The sequence below is a fragment of the Nelumbo nucifera genome, chromosome 6 (genome assembly GCF_055504915.1).
Source record: "Nelumbo nucifera cultivar China Antique chromosome 6, China Antique-T2T, whole genome shotgun sequence".
Taxonomy (NCBI): Eukaryota; Viridiplantae; Streptophyta; class Magnoliopsida; order Proteales; family Nelumbonaceae; genus Nelumbo; species Nelumbo nucifera.
In genome coordinates, this window is record NC_142654.1 from 16193696 (window position 1) to 16212541 (window position 18846).

An 18846-nucleotide genomic window follows, 5' to 3' on the forward strand; every position below is an offset into this window, starting at 1 on the left:
TTCTCCTTTATGGGCTATTTATTGCATTCATAAACCAGGGATTTGTGATGTTTGCACCCAAATAATCAATAAAGCTTATTCCACACTCCGTGATCTTCTTTTCTTTCTTTCAAAGGATGCATGGCCATATACTACACCTACGAAATCCCATACTACTCAAAATGTAAGGGATAGTTAGAAACTGAGGCATGTATTAATTACATGCATGAGATGAGATGAGATGGAATGGAATGGCAGTGAGAACATTCAATGTTACACCCCCATCTCTAGGCTAACCAAATACCACCCGACTAACCTTAATTAAAACGATGCAAATGGACGCATTTGGTCTTGTTTTGGGGAGGAGAAAATTTAGGTAGTGAACTTGTCGGCCAGTTCATCAATGGTTCTGTATGTATCTTGCTTGCTTGCTTCTTCTTCAGATGTGAGTGTCTAATTTGGATGCTTGCTTCCTTGGACTGTTCCCCAATCACAGTGGCTTTTCCTCTTCTTTATCGTAGAATATTCCATTCGAATGAAAACAGTATATACTATTAGATCCAGAATCCCACTCCAAATTTGTGCTAGCAGCTCCTACCCCTTGAATCCTTGATGTTGTTGTACAGCATCTAGATTCTAGACTAGAGGGCCCCAACCCACCCAACTGAGCTGTCAGTGGCATGATGAACGGCTGTTAAGACACGCTACTCATGCTTCTCTTTTTTTTACAACATACTACAACTAGCTAGGGTACCCGAACCATTTGAAGATTTTCCGCTGCATCTGAGCTGTTGGGCCCTTTCAAATTTTCACAAGTGCTCAACCCTGATCCACCCAAAGTTGCACCTTCAATATTTCCTATCTGTTATAATGTTTGAGACGATGGAAGGAAAATTTTGAAAATAGGAATGAAATCATTCAAAGGGGAGTGGTTTGAGCCCACCCAACTCTTTTTTATGAAAACACCCACGGTACTGTTTTCATCATTATAATTAACATAGAACTTCTTTATCTTTTAACACAAACACTCGCAGAGAGAGAGAGAGAGAGAGGAACCTGATTACTAAAAATTGGATGTGCACAAACCATTCCCTATGATATCTTATAACAAGGTGCTACCTTTCTTAGGTAGAAAGTTTTTATCATATTCAAGGGTGGGAAGCACGAAGCAGTATCCCTTCTTTAAAAAGATAGAAGAAAATTAAGGGGTTTTAAAACAGGTAATAGCTCTCAATTACTTGATTATATGGAGTGAATAAAACAAAGTTTTGGAGAATATGAAAAATATTGTATTTAGAAAAGGAGAGAGGGGTACTCAATTCTTGTTTATACTTTAGAAGGAAGTTATATGTTCTTGGACTTTTGGGTGTTATTGAGTCTGCACATGAGAAAGTTAGACACAGGTGATTGAACAGGTGTCCAGATATTATTGACGACACAGCCCTGTCCACAGCATAGTGGGCACAGCAAAACGTGTTTCTTCCCATCTCCTCCATAACCCGTACCCCAGCAACAGTTGATTTTGTTCAGTTTCTTGCAGATTAAGGGGTGAATGATGACATTTTGCAAAGACTATTGTCTTATGTTATATAAAACCTATTATTTTCATTAATCCGGATTTTACATTGTCAATTATGAATAATAATCCTTCGTTCTGTAAATTGCCTATATGGTCAATGGGCCACCAAGGTACCATTTTATTGGAGATCAATTTGACGGCCTTGAGATCAATTTGCCAACCCACCCAATGCCTTCAAAATGTGTGCAACCACACTCAATGAAAAAATGAAAAACTTAAAAAGGCTTCTTAGAATGCAAGGGTTTCGACTATGATAGCGGAGAAATTTATAACCAATCAACTGGTATAATAAAGTGGTAACCAATCAGGTGGTTTTTATGAAAATTCAATGGAGGCGTTTTGATTGGTCAATTCCCTTCTCGTATCACATCTTTCGATTTTTCCGTAATAAAAATGTATGGGAAAAGGGGATATCCTTAAGACCATGATGGAGGGTGAAGGATTTCTCAAGAATATCATTTAAGATCACCAAAATGGTTTTGCAAAGTTGCATCAACCTATAAAGTTCTATCATAGAATCACAAGAGCTTTGGAATCATTAGGAGGAAATTTCGTTCCACTCTATCATGAGCTTTGAATTTATACATCTTTAGCATGAACCATCCATCTCTCTTTTTCTTGATATTCTCATATAATAAAGGACTTCATAAGCAATAATCCATTATTTGAATTCTAGGAATAAATGCAACGTAGAAGGCAGATTTTTTTTTTTTTTTTTAATCAGGAACCAACGACCTAGTCATGGAGCAGTCTTGCCTAATAGCAAAGTGGGCAAGCCCGTGGGCTGCCCTATTACCAGCACAAGATGTATAGTTGAGCTCTAACAAGGAAAAGGAGGAGATTAGCCTTCTGCAGTCTTGAATCCGTGAGAATTCTCCAAGGAGGACCTGATCTGAAATTGATTAGCATGGAATATAATTTTGTAGGAAACATGGATTAACCCAATAGATCTAAAAGTCGCAGCAAGTTTTTTTTTTTTGGTAGAAACATTTTTTATTTCTGGGATTAGGAGCAAGTATATAATTAAATAATGAATTCTTTAAGATAATTTTCATTGTTCACCACGGAGTTGATTTGGGCCCTTGTAGATGTGAACTGGTCCAATTCACAGGGTGTGATGTGGATCAGTCCACACCTACCAATTTTTAATCCACACTACAAAACACCCACTTAGTAGATCAATCAATCATTATAGACATTAGAGAGAGAGAGAGAGAGGCTAATGCTGATCCAAGAAAAACCTTTGAAGGCACCTAAAAGACTAGAGAGCCGAGGCTTTGATAAAATACAGGCCTCATCTCTTCTTCATTTCATATCCCACTTTTCCCTCTTTACATTATATAACCACACACCTACAAGCAAGCGTATAACAAGTTTGTTCCCCCAAAACTACATCAAACACCTTCGGATTCGCTCATTTCCTCCATTGAAAAGAAAAAAACAGAAAAAAAAAAAAGGAAAGAAAGAAAAACAACCCCTTCTCCCGTTTACCTTACTCCTGGATAAAATTGAAAAAAAAAAAAGGCAAAACAACAAAGGCACCCACTACGCAAGTCAAGAACCTCGGGGTACCTTTTACCAGTATGGATGTAAGTCTTCACTTTTCAGGGTCTGAAAACCTTTGAATATCCCATCCACATACAGTTATGCCCCACTTCATACTGACGAGTGATGAGGAACTTGGGCCAACCTAAACAGCTGCTTCCCTCAGAGGTCGGTTAGCGTTGGGTTCACGAAAGGCTAAATATATTAGTCAGTGACTATGTGTTAGAACCACCTGAGAGACATGCTTGTCATGGCAGACAAAAACCAAACCCGCTCGCAACATGTCTGGAATCAAGAGAACTATAGTATGAGAAAGCTCACTGCAGGCCATCGGCATGACCAGTTGCAGGAATGGAAGCTTGGTGGAAAGTGTTCCGCACCATTATATTGCCATTGTCAATGCCTTTGACTGCTGTGGAACCGCTTTTAACGGTTTGCTCTAGCAGGCTAACCAGCGAAAGAAATATTTCCATCCTTGTAACATCCCTGTCTGCCTGTACAGAAAGCAGAAAATGAATACACCTAGCATAGCCAATCATTAAAAAAGAAAACCAACAATAGCATAAGATGGAGAAGACAATGTGAACTGCTTGGTATATGTTATGTGCCTTGGGAGAACTCACCCCTAAAAGCTAGATGTTAAAGGGAGGGAACCCATGCACATATATACTCCACAACAGCATCCCATACTACCAATGTGGGATACCTCACATTAGCATCCCATACTACCGACATGGGACAAATGGATCATAACAGTATACTTACCAGAAAAAAATTTGGTTTCGGATGCAGGGATTACCTACTTCAATGACTTCAATAAGCAGATTGGACTCGATAATTTCACTCGATAACTTGAGGAATATAATGTTATGGGCTTGACTATACCAGAAAAACTAATAACTAATCAACAGGTATCATAAAAATGGTAACCAATCCAGCGGTTCATTAAAATTCACGCAGGGGGTGACTGGTCAAAGTTCTTCTGGTATCATGTCTTTGTGGCTTGGGATACAGGAATTTGGAAGATCACAATTTTGATAGATGAAGCACATTTCATGTGAAAAGACAGTTACCCTCTACTTAACCATTACTACCATGCAAGTGAAGCAACTTTCCTAGAATCTCCACAAGGATTGACTCCCAATTCTTCTCCATTTATTACCCCCTCATAAAAAATACATTCAGAAAACTAATAAAAATTTCTCAGGGGGAACAAACCATAAATTTCCCTAAAAAATAAAAAACAAGGCAAATTTGCAATTGTCAAAAATGATCGAAATAGTTATCCTGTAAGGTCATCCATATATTTCCCCAATATAACTGCCCTCCCCACATCTACCCCCTTGTAATTATCTACTCTCACTGTCTCACATGACCACACCTCAGTACCAGAAATGACCCCCCCCCCCTTCTTAGTTACTCTAGTAACAATATAAATGAAGATATTGGGACCTTATCAAAATTGGTGTGTGCCATATTACCACCATTTCTACACGTAGGTTTTTGTATTAATGTTTCATGTACTAAAGAATTGTAATATAGCTTTTTAACAAATAATTTTCATGAATACATTTGTGCAGTCCAAGGACCATAAAAAATACAGGTAATGTTTTGGACATGTACCCCAAAAACATATGATGTTCACCTAACTACCAAATTGTGACTCATACTAGCATCCAACAAGTCTGCATTATAAAAGTCTAGCCAGTTCAAGTGCAAGATACAGGACCCACTAAACCACAACAATGAACAATGGGCACCTAATTCATAATGTACAAGTATCAAACTGGGAAGATAACAAATTATGCAGTCAAGGCTACTGAGAATATCTTACCTCTACTGCAAAGCGTGCCCAGACCTTGTCATTTCGAGCCTCCATCACCCCCTTCAGAATGGTCAATCCCAACCCTCTAATTATATCAGCTATCTCTAGAAACAATCCTCGTTCTTCACAAAGCATCTGCAGGAAAAAGAAAAGAAAAATCAGATGCAAATTTTGAATTCAGAAGGCACCAGTCTAAATCTTCTAAGACGGTGATAGCCATTACCTCGACAAGCATTTGACGAGGTGGATTTAGGTCCTCTACAATGATTGGGCAGATCATAGACTGTGAACCAACTTCAAATGCCCATGTTGCCCCTCCCTCAAAGTTGTCCTTCAAGAGTAGACCACCTTCCTTGTTGATAATCTGTACAATCAGGCAAGAACAATACATACCATATCAAAATACTTCCTACTGGCTATTGGCAATTTGGTACTCCGATCATGATGTATATCATTTGTGAATAGAAAATGAATCATATGATAACAACTTCTGGCAAAGTAAGAAAAAGTGGCATTGTCATACCATGCATGTAATGCTGTAAACCAACTTATGTCGTGGATTACAATTTACGGCATAAAAGTAAACAATTATTATTTCAGTTTCCTTGAGCTACTAAAAGTGGCATTCAATGTTCCTTGTTGACAAATGTCTTCCACTTGTAGAAACTCTAAACTGCACATTCCTCTATTTTTGGCATCTAACATTATTTCCGTTCTTTATTTGTTAGAAACAGCATTTCAAACACAAAATATCAAATGTTGGATGCTTTTAACTGGAATAGTTACGTATTAAGACAAACTAAACAAAAAAAAATGGTTAGAAATGGCAAATCTAACCAATGAGTAATACACCGTACACACCTTGGACTCCCCAGTTTGTTTTAGCTTGTCTGCATGCTTTGTCACACTTTGCAAGAAAAGCATGTGCTTGATGGTGCGTTCTAGTAGAGCATCGATGCTACACTGTTCAACCAAGTTAGAAGATAAAGTGTCAATACCTGTGAGAACTACAGTGCAACAATAATGGAGCTGGAAAAAGCTTACTATTTAACAAAAGAAAAAAAAAATAGCATGTCACCTTTGTTCCATTTGGTACAATTTCCCTTAATTCTTTCACACGGTCTTGGATCATTTGACGATCTTTAGGCCTAGGTCTAGGGTTCTCCCCTGGTCTAAGCCTTTTACGATTTGGTTTCACTAATTCATCTGGCTTTTTAGAATGTGCGGTTGAAATACTATTATCATGCTTTAAATTACGACTGTCTTCAACCCATAAACTGATTGGTGATCTATACATGGAATTAACTTGAGATTCCTCAGCATTATCCTTGCTACATCCAGATTTAAAAGAGCTTGATCCCACCATCTCTGATTTAGAAGCTGTTGGAGGAAGACCAAACATTTCAACTTTCGTTTTATCAGGCAGACCAACCCTGCTGCACGAGGAATCTGTAGGGATTGAAGAGTTACTTATCTTTGTCAATGTTGTCCGACATGACACATTATCATCTGAATTTTGATTGGCAGAAGAATGAACCTTTGATACTACAGCATCCAACAGATGGTCAGACCTGGTTTCAGAGAAGATTCCACCCTGTGAGACCCCATCATTCACTGAATAAAAATTAGAACCAGCATCGAGCTCAGTTATGCACACGGAAGAATCTGTACCAAAACTCCATAAAGATGCATCTGATCCATTAATAAGACAATCATTCCAACTACCACATGCCAATTTGCTCTTAAAATCTAGACCCAAGATATCGAACAAGTCCTCCCCTGAAGCAGGTTGAACACAAACATCTTCAAAAACAGTACCTTGGGATGTTGGGATTTTCTTATCATGTTTCTGACCACTCACCAAGCACTCTTGAAGAAAACCAGGTGTAGACCCAGACCTAGAAAGGTTCTCCTCTGGATGGACTGCTGGGAGATCAAGGGCTTGAAATAAATCATTCTCTACTCCCTGTAGTCTTGCAGGGAGTTCAGCTTTGCTACGTTTATCAACAGCAACAGTGGAATGGCCTTGATGGGAACCACCAGGAAGCACCTCACCACTATTCAATAGATTTGCCTGGTTGGATGATAGAACCACACCTGTATTAGATGAATTACCAAACTGAAAACCAATTCCCTCTTGAGGTGTGCAAGAGGAATTGCTGTCAACATTTCTACATGGAACTGATGTTAGCGTCTGCAGGCCACATCCAGCATTAGGTAACTCACGTCCTCCAAGCAATGAGGTAACAACAGAATCTTTCAGAGAATCAGGGGGTAAATCTCCATTTATCCTTATCTGTGAACTAATGTTACTGGACACAGATGATCGGTTGTTTACAGGCTCCAGTAATCCACTATTTGACAGGATCTGTTGTTCCAAAAATGTAAGACCATTATCAGTTACACCTGATTGGCCACCAGTAGGTTTGTGATGAGGTCCAGATCTTGTATAGTAAGCAGAAGCCTGCTGATTTAATGTTCCATCTGAACTAGAGAGGATCACTTGGGAACCTAGTGCTCTGGTTTCTAGTTGACTTCTCAGAATAAGATCTGCATTCGATGATGGAAAAATGTTTGACTGGACAAGGACATTAAAAGATTTGGCCACAGGAGAAATCATGGTAAGGGGTATTTGTGATGGTAAAGCATTAGCTTGCATGTTATCCTGAGCTTGTGTACTTAATGAGTGAGATGGATGACTAACAATTTTTGAAGCCCGAGATATGGCTATCTGTTGGTTGCAGTTGTCACCATTAAGTGGTGCGAACTTTTCCATTTTAGATGATGAACCCCTAGCTGGTTCAGACAAGACATGGGTTTCAAGAGAGGTGATGGCTCCAATATTTTTTCCAGGATCAAGCTTCATGTAGCTATCAGATAAAAGTGCACCAGGAACACCACCTAATTGCAGGAACAAGCTCTTCACACTATCTACAAATTCCATATCCTCCATTATCTGAAGCAACAGGAATAAATGCATAAGTTCTCTGAGGGCCTTTTATGCAGTTAACAATTGAACAATGAATCTCTGAACATTAAAAGAAAAAAAAAAAAAGAAAAAAGGAAAAACAGAGAAGCATGCACCACAATTTTCTGACAGTGAAGTTGCTTAGAGATTGACATCAAAATTCAGAATATAACTCAGAAAGAGCATACTCTATGCATCTACAACTTAATATCCTTCATAGAATGTGGCACTGTTCCTCACTATGACTATTAGGCCCATGCTTTTAATTGCCAAATATCATTGATTGATGATATAAAATAGGAGCTTTGATGGGACATTAAAAGAAAAAGAAGAAACCTTAAGGTCATCATTTCTAGAACCGCATAAATCATAGATGATCTTCACTATTGGACAGCTTACAGACCTTTTCTTAACAGATTGCAGCCCTTTGATTTTTTTTTTCTTTTCTTCTCATAAAATTACAATATTTTTAGTGGCACACAAAAAGAAAATAAAATCTGGCTAGGATCACCAACATGTAACAAATTTCAGACTACAACCCATCCAAAGGTTCCTATTGTTTGGAACGTTCAGTGTAAAATCTGGCTAGGATCACCAACATGTAACAAATTTCAGACTACAACCCATCCAAAGGTTCCTATTGTTTGGAACGTTCAGTGTAATAAGTGAGAGTCCACTATTTATGTAGCTGGGAAAATAATTTCATTACTAACTAAACATGCAAATTGAGAAAACAGTATCCTCAGCAAAAAAAAAAAAAGATGATGATAAAAGTGGCTTCAGCATCCCAGAGATTCATTTTTCATTTCGTATTCAATAAATGGATTTAAGAACTACCGTGAGGGTGGAACCAAGTTGAACAACACCATGTGGAAGTACAGGAATAACTGCAATTGTCTGCAAAAGTTCAAATAAAAAACAACATTCAGAGTAAGTTGGAGAGAGTGAGAGACAAAGGATAAGGGGGAAAGCAGGAAGCAGTCATACCTGCATGCCAGATAAAAACTGATGGTGAACCTCAGCCATAACCTAAAAGCACAAGGAAAGACATGTTACATGACACCTATCCTCAAAACCTAGATACAATGATATAGATTACACCAATCTACCAACATGGACAGCATGATGAAGTGTGATACTACAAATCTTTTCTCCCATCATCTAGTATGTTATCATTTCAATCTCTCTGGTTATTAGATCTAAATTGATATATTATAAATCTTTGAATCGTCTCTTTTTAGCTCCCTATCTAGGTAGCAGTCCACTAACAGAGAAGTATGGAGGAAAAAGTCGATGTGCCACAATTTTCATTGTTGATGATGCAGCTCACTTTCATAGAATAGAATCTAGAATTTTAAACGCCAGGAGTTTCAGAAATAGTGCAAGCAACTATTCCAAACCACTCATTATCTCTAGTCAGTGACATCACAGTCAAAAGTTAATTCCAGAAGCCTATTGAAAATGTTCTCTTCATATATGCTCCTCTCTGGTTTTCATGCAAGTGACTCTGCTGAACCACCAAAGAGGAAGTGGGTTTCTAAATGATGATCATAGAAAAATAAAATACAATCATGATTTCCTGAAGATCTTGAGCACACAGTTTTTGCATAAACTTGCACCTTGAAATGCAACTCTCTAAAAAATAAGTTAAGCAACCAGGTTTTACTCAACAAAAGTTGAAATATTTTGCAAATCCTTCAGTCAGTTCCAAAAAGTAGTTGAAGTAGTACCTCCGATGGATGGGCTACTCCCAAGCAGTTTCCCGGAAGAATCCATAGATGAGCTCCTGTAAAAGCAGCCCTTCCAACAATTCTGAAACAAAAACAAACAAGTATGGAACTCTTATTAAGACTGCTTGGTCATTTCATCTTCCCCGGCAGCAAGCAAAAGCACTAAACATACAGTACTCTAATAAACTCCAAAAAGAATACAAATGAAAAAGCCCACCTACCCTTCCCCTACAACATGAACCTGACCATTAATTATCATCTTGTTAACGAGGGAACAGACTCTATCATCCACTTGAGGCCGAGAGGGCTGACCTTCCGAAGCACTCCCAAGCCCTTCCCATTCCTTACTGAGTAGTTCTGTGCCCTCGTTTCCAGAAATGCCTGGAAAAGCAGAAAGCCGTGCAGGCTCGTAATAACATTCCTCCCAAACCAAAAGCCTGCAAAATTAAAACCTTTTCCCTCAAGCTCAAGTAGAAAAGCATCATTAAAGAAAAAGCAGAAAAAAAAAAAACGGCACTTTTTTTATGACAAGAAAAGAAAAACAATACACTCCAAGTAAGTGTTATGATGATGGGAAAAAAACGCTAGGAGAAGCAGCACTACAATCTAACCATGAATAAACATAACCACTTTATTATATTCCATAACAGTATTTTAGAATTTAAAAGGGGAAATTAATTTCAAAAGAAAAGGTTAGGGCTTGAAAGCTTCATCCTCTAAACCGAAAAATCAAGCTTTTCAGATTTTAAACCGGATAATGACAACTAAAAGAATAAAAAAGGAATCATTCATCATTCATCATTCACAGTAGTCCCAAAGAATAGATTAGCTCGTCGAAATCAAATTTATTCGAGGTACAAACACATCGGATTCATCTAAATCCACTTTTTCACTTAGATTCTCGAAGGCAAAACAGAACAAATATAACATTCCAAAAAAAAAAGAAAAAGACGTCAGATTACAAAGCAAAAAAGGAATAACAGTGATCAATAAAGCAAACCTGTCAAGGTAACGTAAAGATGAATCAATCTAACAACACAAAGAAAGCAAAACAAACAAACAAAGAAAGAAACCAGCTTTGTCCGGAATCCTAACTGATCAAAGTAGAAACAAAAAGCAAAGCTCACATCAATAAATAAAAAAGAATAAAAGAAAAGACGGAATGCAGCTCAACTTACGTCGGATTCCGGCAGCCGATCTTCCAGAAAACCGCATACGACCATCTATTCACGCCGCAGAGACACTTCAGAGCTTCTTTCAACAAAAGCCCCATCCCCCCAGCGGCAAAATCGAAATCTCTAATATAAGAACCAACTAACGCAAGCAACTGAAACAACGAACAGTACCTCACTGCCGGATCCAGTACATTATCCGGCGGCCTCTTTCCGGTCTAACTCCCACGGCACGATCCTCTTCCTGCTTGTTTCGTTCTCAAACCACCACTCCTCTTCCTCGCCGGCTCCAAATTCCCAGCTACCATTTTCCGGCATCCCATCCGAGTAAGGAGAACCGAATATAGAGAATGGAAAGAAGAAAAGTAGAAGAAGAAGGAGCTATAAAGAAAAATCGCCAAACTACAAAGGAAATAAGAGAGCAGGCTCAGCAAGCCTACACTATGCCACAAGCTCTAATCATGTAGCTCGCCATGATCTTCACCATGGAGCTCAACGATGGAAATTACGAATTTAAAACGCAAGAAATATCAAAAAAAAAAGATTTCCTTTTAAGAAAAGGATTGAAGCTTCCAACTTCCTTGTTGCTGTCTCTCTCTCTCTCTCTCTCTCTCTCTAAGTCTAAGCTGGAGAGGTCGTCTTCGCAGCTTCGCTTTCTGGTTCAAGTGATTCTCTCAGATGCTAATGTGCTAAAATGCGCTTTATTTAATCACAAACTCAGAAACACGACATCTCATTGAAAGTACTCCCACTTTATTTTGAAATTTCGATAATGCCATCATTTTTGTCGTTTTTGTTTTTGGGACCTGTTTGGTGGGAGATTTCAGGCTTCAGACCGTCAGAGGAGATGTTAAAAGCCGAACTCGTAATACGGTAGTGCTAGTTACTGTCGTGCTGACGTAACCTATTATTACCCTTGAACTTGAATGAAATTACGAGAAGAGCCATTTCTTAAATTATCTAATCAAGAGATAATCGTGATTAAGTTTGAATAATACCGAGATCGGCTTCAATCAATGCAAGGCCCGTTCGAACAATCTTTACAGCCTTGCATCGAGAACATCTCCGCACTTTTATGCTTTATTTTATGGGGAGATATTCTCAATGCAAAGCTATGATGGATGGTTGTTTGAACGGGCTTTGCACTGACTGAATCCCATTTCTTTTTTCTCTGGTGTTCTATTCTTTTTGGGGGGATTTTATATGGTGTGGTAAACTGTAGATTGGCTGACATGCCAGGTAATGTCCTCACCTTTTGATTAAATTACTAATTTTTACTTTTTCGATGGTTGTGATGCTTCTATTCCATACTTTATTTTAATCATCATTTTCTAATGCGGGGTGGTTGGTGCTTGGTGGGCGTGCGTGTGAGCCCTTGAGGGAGAGGGAGGATTCTTGATTTCTTTCCAGGTTAGACTAGACCCTCCCTGGGAGATGAGATTTGACAGTTGAATTGATGGGGACCACATGATCAATTGATCAGAGGGGACGGCCCACTGGATGGACAGCTGAGATGGGGTTTGATTGTTGGGGAATCAGTTCTGGTGAATCGGAGGAAGCAACAATCTCCGAGGCCTAGTGAGTAGTGAGGGAGGGGGGGGACTGCGGAGGACATGAAAAGGCGGAGACATTAGTTGGAGACACATGAGGGTGTGTTTGTTTGCTTTATTTTATTTATTTTTTACTGATTGTTTTTGTGGGGAATTGGGAAAAAGATTCCTATTCAATTCAAACACACATATAAGTTTGTGCAGTTTAACTGAGAAGTGAGGATGTTGGTGGGCTGTTATTGGGTGTAAAAGGTAATGTAAATATATAATATTGCCATTGTGTTTGGCCGCTGGATATGGCATCACATTTATCAATCAGTCAAACGTGAAATAGAGGCCATTTATTTCGAATCTAGCATGGATGGATCATATGAGAACAGTTGTAGCATATGTCCAATGAATTATGTCACTAAAAGAATCACTGAAAAATAATTTCTTTTTTTGAAGATAAGGACTAAGGTTGCATTTGGTATGCTTTCAAAGAATTAATTCTGATGAATTTAGCTTTAAGCTTGAATTTATGTAAGTTATTGGAACTAATTTTTTCCTCGACTCAAAACTCATTCCAAGAGTTGTTTCTTTGAGGCTAAAATAGTTACCTTCTAAAAATAAAAGAATTATTTTAATTCAAATTTCATTCTTCAATAGTGATTCCTTGAAGTGTAGCCAAACATAACCTAAATTTTTAGTTCTAAAGAATCAATTTTTTAAGAGTTTTGGTCCCAAAAACGAATTAATTCCGACAGTTTTCATAATTCAAACTTAAAACTATTATTCTTGGAATTACAAAATTGAAAGAATGTCAAATGCAAAATAGTAGATTTATGGGGAATAAAATCTTTTTCCACTACTTTTGTTCATTATTTGATAGACATATTTGATAATTTGTATGTGAATTTAAACATTTAAACCTTATATAAGATGATAGATGCATGGAAGGACATGGAATTGTAGGTAGGGGTGTCAATTGGACCGGTCCAATTTAATGTTTGGACTGTCCAATTTGGTTTTAATTTAAATTGATTCCAACCCAAACCTGGTCAATTAATTTACACATGTATTCCTATCTTCTATCAATGGACAAAGATATTGGTTTAATTTGATCCAAGCCAATATAAATCCATTATGGATGGATCAGGTCCAATCCAATCAAATAAATATTTTAGACCATTAAGTCTAAGCTGGTCAAATTCAATATATCTTATTGATCTATACAATCTGTCTAAATTGATTTTGATTTGTACAGCGACCCAAAACTGGTCCATTGACACCACCTAAGTGACGGGTGGACATGTTAATATAAGGGAGATGTATGTTGATTGGATTCGTATTTGGTGCATTTCTTATCTAATGAAGGGTTTAAAAAAAAAATCCCCAATAGTTTCACACCTCAATCCCATAAATATTTAATAAACTAGTGGAGGAGACAGTGAGAGACATTGATGTTTGGGTATGTAGTTTAATAGCAAACATATTATTCGAGTAGGTGGTATAATTAATGTATATCTAAATACATACTCACATATATACATGTTTTATACTGAAAAAGAATGCCCACTTTTTTATCGACAAGGTTCAAACTACCAATACATCTCATCATACTCGATTTCGGGTATTGGTGTGTATCGATATTATACATCTTATAGTTTTTATAAATATTAGAGGGGTGGAGACTCTTACCACAAAGTTTTATAGTTTTCAAAATCCTTCTGTATCGGTGTATACACTAATGTGGATACAATATGCCTAATATGAAATATATCATATCAATATTTTGATCCTTATATATATTGTTGAACACAATATATTATGCCACAAAGATCTAACATACACCAAATAATGGGATTTATTAAGTAGAATGATAACCAAATAAAAACATATTCTAGGGACTAATTTGCATTTTTGTCCTTTGTCCTCGTGTTTCCAAAATGAACTCATCATTCTAGTGAATGACAATGTAGATCACCTTTAAAATCTACAACTTGATAAATACTTGTTGAAAAAATGGCCAAGAATTAATGAAGTAGAAAACTTTAAAAGAATGAGAGAAGGAAATTAATGGAAAGTTCATGTTTGATTAGACTTCACCAATATTTGCACCACATAAGCAAGTTGTCATGCTAGGGAAGTTTTTTTTTTATTTATTTTCTAGGCCCGGTTTGGTTTGCAGGGATAAGGGTTTAGAATCGGAATCTCATTCTCATTCTTGCTGGAATGGCATTCCAACATTTGAGGAAATGGCCATTCTCTGTCCCTTCCTTGGGAATGACATATCATTCCTGTTTATTCTAATTCTTATTCCCATTCCAGTTAGCTTACAGATTGTAGGAATAGATCATTCTGATTCCTAAAGATTCTAATTCCCATTCAGACTACAAACCAAATGGACCCTTTTTTATTCATGTAAGATAGACCAAAGTAATGGTCTAATATATTAGTATAGCAAATTTAGCATGTTTGTAGGCTACGTTATTGAATCTTCTAGGTGTGTGCAAAACTAAAATATCGCAGAGTCTGGCCATGAAGCTTCTGCAATCAGCAATAGCAGTGTTAATGCACGATATGGTACTAGATCTTCCACCAACATAAGCATAATTTCCAAATCCCTTCCAAGCAACTATTTTAGTTGATGACATAAGATCACAAGTCATATAGGTTTAATAAAACTGCAATTAAAAGGGAAATCAATCCCTTATAGTCATTTAAGTTTCTACATACACAATCCATTTAGCAAAGGTGATCATAGCCTGTCCTTATTTATGTAGCATTTGGTAGTGTGTAAGTATTGTGGATGGGATTGTTTTGGTCTTGTCCATAATAAGATATGGTGTTAGACTGTCCACAAAATAGCATAGATAGGGACGGGCCACACCCCAATTTATCATCCACAGTATTTTCAGTGTAACGCACCTGTGTAACGCCCTTTCATTTTATTTAATCTTTTAATAATTTTTAAATTTTTAATATTTTATCAATAAAATAAGAATTTTTAATGTTAATTATAGCACAAATCCGACGGTTCTCCTTCTCAACTCTTTTTTTATTATTTAAATATTAAATTTTTAATATTTTTATCAATAAAATAATATTTAAAATATTAATTATTTTTTATTTTTTTAATATTTAAAATAATATTTTTTTAATTATTTAAAAATGCAACTGTTGTTTACATATTGATGCCTTTTTTCAATTTATTTACCATATAAAATTCAAAAATTAGACACTTATGATCGATTGTGTAGATCTCCCATAAAATGTATATGAGATACATAGAATAAAAAAGTGTAGTGTAGACTGGTCCACACCACACCTACAGAATGCCATCGTGGGTGTGGACTGGTCCGGTCTACACAATCTATCCACACTTCAGAATAGCTGTGGACTGTGGTGTGGTGTGGATTGGTCCCTACAATAGGGTGTGGTGTGAACCAGTCCACACTCACCAATTTCTCATCCACACTACAAAACACCCCCTTAATTTATGAGTCTAACTACGGTGCACTCACTGATAATTGTTTTACCTTAAATCAAAATTTTGATCAATCATTTTAAATATGTGGCATGGTTTAATTACTTTTCATTGATTCACATTTCACGAGGTAACTTACCATTAAAACTTTAATACTACCGTTAAAAATGTCAATTGTAATTAGATATGTTCATCGGTCGGGTAGCTTGACGATCTAGCTTAGCCCGACCCATTTTATAACAAGCTTGGATAAATTTTTAAGCCTACAGGCTTGGTCTTCCCAAATACTCCCAACCTAATCCCGAGCCAAGCCTGATCCAATAATATTATATATAATAAAAATATGTGTTTTATTAATATATAATATATAATATATTATTAATAGCAAAAAAGTACTATATTATATAATATATAATACATTATTAATAATATATAATTAATATATTATAAGCTTCTTGTTTAGATCGAGCTCAGGTTCAAGATCTAGGCTTGATGGTTGGGTTGGGTTTAGGCTCAGGCTTGGCCATTGTTTATTTATAAAGAGGCAAAACCCAACTACCTCGACCCATGAAGCCATTTGGTAAGTCTTTTTTGAAAGATTTTCTGGAAGCTCTAACAATCAAAAGACAATGTGAGCTTTTGCATCAAGATCTTAATAGCTTGAAGGTCGTTTGGTTAAGACATGTCGGTTCGTGTGTTTTCCATATGAGGATGAATTGAAAAAAAAAAGGCTAAAAACTCTATTTGGAGCTTCCCAAAATAGCCCAAAATGGATTTCTCACATCTTTTTAGGGTTGTGGCTTTCGACGACTAAACCTTTCCCCAACCAAATGGGAAAAGACCAAAACACAAGATGTCGAACTTCTAAAAAACCGATAACCTGCACCAAAAAATGCACCAAACAGAATCTTTAGGTTTAGTTGTGAGTACTTATTGTTTGACAATTTTCAATTCACAAAGAGAGAGAGAGAGAGAGAATATGTATTAATGGTACTAAGGAAAGAGTGTAAGAGTCTGAGAAAGCTATAGAATTTTATGATCTTAAAAGTATAACTGGTCTCAACTTTTATCCTCTTTGGTGTTTTTATGTTATCTAGGTAAGAAGTTCATATCCATAGTGTTTTTTATATTTATCTTTTTAATTCTAGCAATGAATTAACTTCATAATCATTTTGTTTTTGATAAAAAATGAATTGGTCTTTTTCGAGTATTTTTAATCAAGTCTTTATTTTGAATAATATGACGTTGACTGAACCCACAAGACTTCATTTTCTTATTTTCTTTAAGCTTAGGGTAAATATATGAATTATTTCTATATTGGAAAGACTTATTAGAATGAAACCTGTCAGATAGAGACTGTCTTGAATACCACCTCAATGAATAGATATCAAAATTTTGGCCTCAATTATATACCGACATGCTCATCTTTTTAATGGTACTAGAGAGGGAACATATATTGTACTGCACTTAGAAAAAGTGAAGATAGATTCAAAGGATAACTAATTGTAATAGTTCTTTTATTTTATTTTATTTTCTCTTTGCAATTACAAATTTATCTATGCTTTCCTTTTATAATTTTGAATTTTTAATGACTGATAATTTCTGGAAAATTTGGAAAATATATATGAGTCTTATTGTGATTCTAAGAAAGCTGTTTTGATTAATAGAGTGGCGGATACCTGCCCTTACCCACCTCATCAATAGGATGGGGTTTTCTTGTTTGTAAAATGGAGTGTGAAATAGGTTTTGAGATTTTACAATTCTTATGGGTACAAGTAGGATACGGTATTAGACTAAATTCAATTTTCACTGGCTTGTATATTAAATTTATTAAAATACCCCTAATATTTATAATTAAGTTATTGTTGTAAGGTATACAAACTTATGTATTATGTGTTGAATTTAATAATATTTTAAATTTATGTGAAGGTTGATTGATAGTTCATGTGATCTTTTATACGTTTCAATCCATAATTAAGAATTTTGATGTTTATTAATGTTATTTTGCTTGTTTATTAATATATAACAGGAAATTAGATGTGGGCTTTGGACCCACCCCACCCCACCCTCCTCGAATACAAAAACGGTAGGGTCAAAGTGGGTTTTGCATTTTCATGTTTGGGGAGAGTTTAGATTATGCAAATCCAACATTGTGGGTTTTAAAGAGGATACAAATTGGGTGGTTTAGAGGAGACGGGATCTGCTCCTCATACTTGGGCGCGTCACATGCACATCCACCGTGCATTGGGAACATCTCCCATGAATAATAACTTAAAAGTATGGGAGATGTTCCCAATGCATGGTAGGTTGTGTGTGTGAGGCGCCCTTTGTGAGGAGCAGATCCGGTCTCGGTTTAGGGAAATAGGAGGGTCTAGAATTTACAAAACTCTTTAACATGATAAAATATAAAAATGATAATTTTTAAGTTTTTTTGACATACATTTTAATGGAAGATGATACCCCTAGTGAAAAAACAAAAGCCACCCTTATAAATAACAAAAAAATAATGCATGATGATACCCATCTCTTTCCAAGATAACGCTTTAATTTTGTACTATTAATTAGGGGCTTGCCAAAATCACCACTTCTTATAGTTGTCTTTTTCAGTTGTCTTTGGTTTGAAAGAGAAATGGAGAGAAAGAGAGAGTTTGGGGAAAGTTCTAAAGGATTTTTGTGAAATTCGTTGCCAAAACCACCGCTTCTTATCCTCGTGGGGCACTTTCCTGCCCCGCCCAACCCCGTCCCGAAATTAATATATATTAATTTATATTATACTATATTATATTACATAATAAAATATGATAGATAGAGGTAGGTTTCAAAAATAAATAAATAACTGGAATAGCTAGGGTGAGGATGGGGCATGCAAAAACTTCCCCCCCCCTACCCCACCCCCACCCCCACCCTTCATCCCATTGCCATTCCTAAAATTCATAAGCAACTTTTCCTCAATTCTATGTTTTTCTCTTATTTTATGTCAAATCAAACATAACATTAGGCTATGTTTGGTTTGAAGGAAAAAGTAGGGA

General features: G+C 36.4%; 1 protein-coding gene across 3 annotated transcripts; it reads right to left on the minus strand.

The window, feature by feature from the left end:
- Positions 1-2784: 2784 nt before the first annotated feature.
- On the minus strand, positions 2785-11487 carry LOC104590260 (transcription factor LHW-like). 3 transcript variants are annotated; one of them, XM_010248847.3, is made up of 10 exons: positions 10805-11487; positions 9848-10063; positions 9627-9708; positions 8884-8925; positions 8734-8793; positions 6007-7884; positions 5790-5891; positions 5152-5292; positions 4938-5063; positions 2785-3597 (listed from the first exon to the last, which is right to left on the minus strand). In XM_010248847.3, exons 1-10 carry the CDS (start codon positions 10897-10899, stop codon positions 3421-3423), a joined length of 2919 nt encoding a protein of 972 aa, XP_010247149.1. In that variant the 5' UTR covers positions 10900-11487; the 3' UTR covers positions 2785-3420. The 3 variants fall into 3 exon arrangements, with proteins under 3 accessions (XP_010247149.1, XP_010247158.1, XP_010247165.1); XM_010248856.3 differs by having other exon boundaries at positions 2785-3593; positions 10805-11474; XM_010248863.3 differs by lacking the exon at positions 9848-10063 and having other exon boundaries at positions 10805-11474.
- Between the last annotated feature and the right edge of the window lie 7359 nt (positions 11488-18846).

Bases quoted from the DNA above. Each gene is read 5' to 3' on its own strand.
- LOC104590260 (XM_010248847.3), bottom strand. From the start codon at position 10,899: ATGGGGCTTTTGTTGAAAGAAGCTCTGAAGTGTCTCTGCGGCGTGAAT. The intron at 10,064-10,804 runs GTAAGTTGAGCT...TTAATTTTGCAG, and splicing joins ATCGGCTGCCGGAATCCGAC to GCTTTTGGTTTGGGAGGAAT. The intron at 5,064-5,151 runs GTAATGGCTATC...TTTTTCCTGCAG, and splicing joins CTCGTCAAATGCTTGTCGAG to ATGCTTTGTGAAGAACGAGG.